General features: G+C 43.1%; 1 protein-coding gene across 3 annotated transcripts in view; it reads left to right on the forward strand.

Moving 5' to 3' along the window:
- The window catches only part of LOC103390926 (serine/threonine-protein phosphatase 2A 55 kDa regulatory subunit B gamma isoform), a 22,353-nt gene that overhangs the window by 5,845 nt on the left and 9,242 nt on the right, over positions 1-7,266 (forward strand). For all 3 annotated transcript variants that reach the window (XR_001761156.2, XM_008327002.3, XM_017039226.2), the window contains 6 exons: positions 3,597-3,694; positions 3,888-4,053; positions 4,547-4,659; positions 5,174-5,351; positions 5,942-6,106; positions 7,090-7,259. Coding sequence is in view for 2 of the 3 variants with exons in the window: in XM_008327002.3 (XP_008325224.1) it covers positions 3,597-3,694; positions 3,888-4,053; positions 4,547-4,659; positions 5,174-5,351; positions 5,942-6,106; positions 7,090-7,259 (890 nt within the window). In the remaining variant the exon portion in view is untranslated. The remainder of the gene's footprint in view (positions 1-3,596; positions 3,695-3,887; positions 4,054-4,546; positions 4,660-5,173; positions 5,352-5,941; positions 6,107-7,089; positions 7,260-7,266) is intronic.

Below are 7,266 nucleotides of genomic sequence, written 5' to 3' on the forward strand. Positions count from 1 at the left end.
TCGACACACACAAAAACACACACACACCCACACACACACACATACAGACGCACCTCTGCCACAAAACTCTTATTCGATTTTTAGCCCTGAATTATTCCCAAACTGCAGGACAGGGATTCATTAATCCTCTCCCCCAGGCGGAGGATGCCCTCCTTTTCTTTTCCCCCCTTCTTTTCTTCTCTTTCACAATTCCATTTATTTCTCTACAGGCTAATTGGAGTGCACACACTTGTGCACACGTACAACAGATATTCAGGTGCTGGAGCGCGCGCACACACACACACACACACACACACACACCTCCTGCAGAGTGGTGGCTTGTCATTGCTTTTCAGGAGTGTGTGTTCCTGGCTAAGCTCTATGGATCACATTTACACAGACACAAGATATCTATAATTGGGGCTGCAGGGGGGGCTGTTCCCCTCTTTGTCCCCAAAGTAGTCGAACCCCCCCCCAAAAAAAAACCCAACCCAGCACCATCATGTATAAAATATGGTCCTTCTCTCTTCTCTCTTTTACACCTACTGTATGCTGGTCTGATAGTATGTTGGTCTCACAGGCGAACACTTATACATGTGCCCTGACGCTAGAGAGCTGCTTTGTGTGTGTGTGTGTGTGTGTGTGTGTGTATTCTCACTGCAGTGTAGTGATGAGTCAGACAAACTTGCTGATGTTAATGGATTGTCTGTGTGAGACAGAGAGCAATAGATCACCCTAACACACACACACACACACACACAGTAAACCACAGCATTTCAGTGTGTGTGTGTGTGTGTGTGTGTCTGCAGTGGTTGGTAAAAATTGTTACAATTTATTTACAAAAACTTTATGCTACAAAAACTGCAAGTGCACACACATTTGTGACTGCACTGCTCCCGACTTGTGTGAGTAAATCTTTCATCAGCCTGTCCGTACCGTGGCTCATGGTGTAGTTCACCGTCCGGCCACCGTAGTCCTCGTTGGTCACACGTTGGTCATGTTTTAGCTCGGTCTTCCTGTAAGGACTGGATTGATTAATCCCACTTCCTCCTCCACCATATACGGGCAAACGAGTTTGGAGTACAACCACTACTGGTTGGCTCACTCTGTTACCATGACAACCCCTGTTCACTGGAGAACCCCTCCGCCACCTTGCTTCCTCCATCCTTCCCATTTTCAAACCGCCAACAGCATCAGTAGCATTTGATACACGCTGAAATACGACCAGGCAGAAGAAGGAGAACAGAGAAGGGGGAAAATGTGGACAAAAGACGGGGGGGGGGGGGGGGGGGGGGGGGTCTCTGCAGACAGAGCACAAAGAGAGGATTCATGGTCAGTCACATACACTCCCAGAGAAAAAAGAGGGGAACAAACAAGGGACTAGAAATGACAGATTAAAGGCTGAAATCCAACGAATAATTTACACAAAAGAGAGTGAACAATAATAAAAGGAGTAAGTCGGAGCGAGTGGGGGCAGTTCGTATGAGGCTGTGTTGGTTGAACCCCCCCCTCCTCCCAAACCCCCCACCATCTCCACCACCATAAAAAAGACAAGGCCACAGCTCTTAGCCTTGACTCTAAATAAAAACTCTCTTTCCGTTCAATGCCGAGGTCTTCATACAAAGAAGTAATCACAGTGGACCGTTTTGTTAAAGGCTAACAGGCTCGGAGCACCTGAAGCTAGTCTTATTTGACTATTTACTGCAAAGTGTTGAAGGATATGATGAGAACTTTGGGTAATTATTCATGTCAGATGATACAACAGTTGATGTCAGTTGTTACTGTAAAACAAAACAAACGTTTACGTTCATGCTCCAAAATTTTTTAAAAAAAGTAACTGAACTGAACAATAATAAAACAATTTGTATTTTCAAAACAAATCTGCACGTCATGTTTCACCGTCAAGTTTCTCAATAACAGGCTGGCATTTACATGTGTGAGATCTGTGAACGGATTGGTCCATTAGCAGTCTGACAGTTGACAACTAGACTGGACCTTCAGTTCACGTCTGTCAGTCAACGACCGCTGTTCTGTTTGTTCACAAACAACCATGATCGTTTTTTATTTTTAAATTCCCCAAACTATGTTTCAACCCTGACACTAAATGACCTTTGACTCTGACGTGACCATGACGTGTTATTTTCTGATGAAGTGATTTAGTTCACGCTCTAATCTCGCCCAAACTCCAGATGTTAAACTTTCCTGCCCTTCATCACACTCCATCAGCAGAGGCTCACAGTTCTGTGCTGCGTGCTGTGTGATGCAGGGTGGAGCACTGAAGGCTCTGAGTCAGTAAATCCTAAGCGATAAATAATGCGCTTACACTTCATAATACAGAGCTGCGACTGAGTCGGGCCGCGTTGGCGTTTCAGGACACTGACCTCGCGACGAGGACGTGGAAAAAAAAGTCCTTGTGAAATCATTAATGCAAAAACAACCAGAGGTGTTGTGGTACACCGTCACGCTTCACACAGATGATTCTCACAAACTCACACACCACGTACTCAAGAGATGCCATAATTGTTATTGTCGTTGTGTACGTGTCGTCTTTAATGGAGTCAAACAGATGGAACTGTTGTCACACACTGGTGTTGTATTGACAGTAAGGAGCAGGAGGAGAATAACGAGAGGCAGAGATCAGAGCGTCAGGGCGGAGATGAACAGCTGCAAAGAGTAAAATGAAAGCTTTCCAAGATGGTGCTGAGGCCTGCTATGACGTACGGGTTGGAGACAAGAGGCTACACTGAAGGTTACACTAATGATGCTGAGACTTTAACAAGAAGTGACCAGGATGGACAGAATTGGACGTAAACAGATTAGATGAGGAGAAACGTGATTATGGAGACGGAAGATAGAGGACCAGGTACATGGTAGATGAAACACCGTCTCCTTCAGAGTCAGAGTCAGAATTACAAAGAAATGAAACCAAAAAATGATGCATTTACGAACTGGCAAAAAGAACGTTAAACACTAATTATACAGATTTAACTACCGTTCCTCAAATGAGTTAAATACATATTTAGCCGAAGAAAACACCTTTACTAAATTAAATTCAACATTAAATAATACTTCCATACATAGTATGTTCTATATAGAAGTACACTGTGGTGAATGTTGATATTGTAGAGTCCATGGAAATGGGTCAGACGGATCAGACGGAATCAGACGATCTGACGAGAAATCAAAAATGGTGGAAGACCAGTTCAGGACGAAGTAATAAAAATAAGACTGATGGATAAAGGTGATAACACACTGCAGTGTTTGAGTGATTATGATGACGGAGCTGATGTTACAGTGTTTGACACAGATACAGATACTATTCATTAATCTCTCTCCCTCTCCCTCCCTCTCGCCCCACCCCCCACGCATTGCGTGTGCAGTAAATTCACTCCACCAGCTACAGTGTAATTGAAGGAGTATTTGTGTAACTGATCAAATATTGTTTCACTCATCAAACTATTTGCATAATTCATTCCACTAACACATGACCGTAACGGCTGTCGTTTCAGTCCATCCACAGGCAGATGAACACATTTAGACGCCAGTAACGACTGTTGGTCAATTAGCTAATGGCAGCTCCTCTCTCCTCCTCCTCCTCTTCTGTTGTTCCTCCACAGCTGATATCATCTCCACTGTTGAGTTCAACCACACAGGAGAGCTCCTGGCCACAGGGGACAAGGGGGGCCGAGTGGTCATCTTTCAGAGGGAACCTGAGGTAAATGCACGCATCACTGCTTCAACTCGCACACGCTGCAGTAAATCTGCTCCACATACACTTCAGTTTGATGTATACTGTGACGCTCCTGCGGGGGTCAGAATTACTGTCTGTCTCTTACTGTTGTCTCCGCCTGAGTCAGACCAAATCAGGAGACTCTTTTACGTATAATACAGTATATTTTACTTCACAGAGCAAGACAGAGCCCTTTGCCCAGGGTGAGTACAATGTCTACAGCACCTTTCAGAGCCATGAGCCTGAGTTTGACTATCTTAAGAGTCTGGAGATTGAGGAGAAGATCAATAAGATCAGATGGCTGCCTCAGCAGAACGCTGCACACTTCCTACTCTCCACCAATGGTGAGAAACTTCTCCCACATCCACCTTGTAGAATGAACCACGTGTGTTTTCATCGATGACCTCTGACTGACAACATGAAATCATTTGAAGTTTTATTTCTGTTTCTTCCGTGTTTTAACAGTCAGGGTAGAACATTCAAGACGTTTGTTTACAGAGCATGTCGTGCTTCCATCCTCCTCTGAAGGGGGTGCTATAAATGTGGTTTATATTCCCAAGAAATGTAAATAAATAAAGAAAAGAAAACGTAGTATATTCATACAGTAGTCTCTGTCTCACCACGTTTTCAATTCTGTGCTTGTGTCAAAATCGGAAAATACATAAGTTGTCCTTGAGAGCCTTCCTATTGATTCTTTTCAATACTGTATTATTTATGATTAAGAGTATAAAATATGTAAGACCTGCCTCAGCGGATGGCTGATTCTGCCGTCACATTGGTTGATGATCTGTTCTATAGGAAAGTGTTTCATTTATTCTTATCTGTTCTGATCCGCAGATAAGACCATTAAGTTGTGGAAGGTGAGCGAAAGGGACAAGCGGCCTGAGGGGTACAACCTGAAGGATGAGGAGGGTCGCATCAAGGACATCTCCACTGTGACCTCCCTACAGGTATCTATCTATCTATCTATCTACCTATCTATCTATCTACCTACCTATCTATCTATCTAGCTATCTATCTATCTATATATCTATCTATCTATCTGTCTATCTATCTATCTCTATCTATACCCTTTGTCTCTCTATGACTGTACTGTCAGACATCATGTCTCCTTGTCTCTGTCCGTCCAACCATCCCCCCGTCTTCCTTCTTCCTTCAGTCCATCCCTCCATCCACTCACTATGCCTAAACGCATAAAAGCACACACTAATGAATACAGTAGGTTGTCCAACATAAGTGGGTCAGTGGGTACAGATGTGTTAGCATGTGCAGAACTGGGTCAGTGGCACAAAGCTGCTGTACGTGTGTGTATGTGAGAAGAAAAAAAAGCCTTTGATGCTGTAGAGGGAGCTGAGCCATGTCTTCACTGGATCCAGACAACAAGCAGTGCACTTTTCTTTGTTGTGAATTCATAGCCATCACTAATGCTCTCTGTATTAAAGAAATCTCTGCCTTTATTTCCAGGTACCGGTCCTGAAACCGATGGACCTGATGGTAGAAGTGAGCCCCAGGCGAGTGTTTGCAAACGCCCACACCTACCACGTCAATTCCATCTCCGTCAACTCCGACTACGAGACCTACATGTCGGCCGATGACCTGAGAATCAACCTCTGGCATCTGGACATCACTGACCGCAGCTTTAGTATCCTTCATGTGTTTTACAGGCAGGTTATGAACAACCAAAAATATGAAGGAAAATCCAAGGACAGAGATGAAAATGCACAGACTAACAAAGAGACGGAGGAATGCTGTTATGACTCACACACACACACACACACACACACACACACACACACACACACATAACAATTTCCCAGTTGTGAAATTGCACTTTGTAGTGTAAATAAATTTACACAGATATATATTCTGTGGGGGGAAGGGAATATTATTCGGGAGGAGTGAAAATACCACTTGAATAATGAATAATTCAAAAGCTGCATAAATATTTCATTCCTTTTCAGTTGTAATCCAGCTTAGCGGGGCACACAAGCCAGACAGGATTGATAATATTGCAATTTATTTGAATGTGAAATTACCTTTCTCCCCAACAATCACCTGAAGATATATTTTATTGGTCTGTTTTATTTCTGCTATAAATTATTGACGTTGACTTGTTTGTGTCTACAGTCGCACTCCTTCATGTTTCTCCTTTAAATATTCACGTTTGTTGGCTGGTCATCAAACCTCATGAAAAGTTAAAGTTCTAGTGTCCTTAATGAAACTTCCTCACAGACATTGTGGACATCAAACCGACCAACATGGAGGATCTGACGGAGGTGATAACGGCGGCTGAGTTCCACCCTCATCACTGCAACCTGTTTGTGTACAGCAGCAGTAAAGGCACGCTGCGCCTCTGTGACATGAGGGAAGCCGCGCTGTGTGACAAACACTCCAAACGTGAGTCACCGGCCTGAGTATCCTGAGTATCGTATTGTAAATGTAACACATTTACAAAGATACAAAACAGAACAGATGTACACACATAGAAAACTATGATGATGATTTTTTGTTAGTCACCAAAACTATATCCATTCTCTTGCTGTGCTAAAACTAAACCTGTTTTCCACTGTTCAACACTGACAGAAATAATAGTCCCTCCCACTGACAGACCCCTCCCCCTTGCTTTATACAAGGGATCCAAGCTGTCAATTAAGTCTTTTCATTCTTGCCCTAATCCTGAAAATGTTAATCCACAGATTACCCAGTAGTTTTCAGTCTGTTCCAATTGTAATTTTGTGTAAATATTACAGCAAAGTCGCTGCGTCATTGACCAGACAATATTGGACAATATTCTTTTTTAATTTGCTTGTACCTCATATAAGCAGTCCACCAACAGTGTGCTCTGTGTTTGTGGTCATATATATATATATATTCCCACATGTGGATCAATGGCAATCTGAAAAACAAAAACAAAAAGATCTCTGGATACCCGAGAGGGATAAAAAAACATCTTTTATTAGCTCAGTAAAAATATCTTACTGAGCAGATGGTCAAAACTGGCTTTGGAATGCCTGTGGATTTTACTTTTGAAATGAAAATACTTTAAGACTCAACAAATGATTTTGGTGCAATAGACTTTTTAATCTAAAATGTCTGTAGATACAATTAAGATTTGGTTTTGCCACCATATCCTGACATACAGTAGATGCCTGGTTTCATTACCTCTAAAATGCACACAGAAGATTAAAAAAAAACTTTTACTAAGACTGAAACTCATCAGCAACTGTTCAGACTAACTGGAGATATTAAGTCTCTATGAATGAAGTGATGTTTGACACAGTAGTGTAACACCTTCTGTGTTACACCTCCTCATCTGTGTTAGCGCTGTTCACACTCCCAGCCTCGTCTCACCATTGATGACACCAATCTTCCTTCACCAGTGTTTGAGGAGCCTGAAGACCCCAGCGCTCGCTCCTTCTTCTCTGAAATCATCTCCTCTGTGTCGGACGTTAAGTTCAGCCACAGCGGCCGCTACCTGCTCACCAGAGACTACCTGACCGCCAAAGTCTGGGACCTCAACATGGAGAGCAAGCCCCTGGAGACGTACCAGGTGCGTG

This window comes from Cynoglossus semilaevis, chromosome 15 (genome assembly GCF_000523025.1).
Source record: "Cynoglossus semilaevis isolate Cse_v1.0 chromosome 15, Cse_v1.0, whole genome shotgun sequence".
In the NCBI taxonomy this organism is placed as follows: domain Eukaryota; kingdom Metazoa; phylum Chordata; class Actinopteri; order Pleuronectiformes; family Cynoglossidae; genus Cynoglossus; species Cynoglossus semilaevis.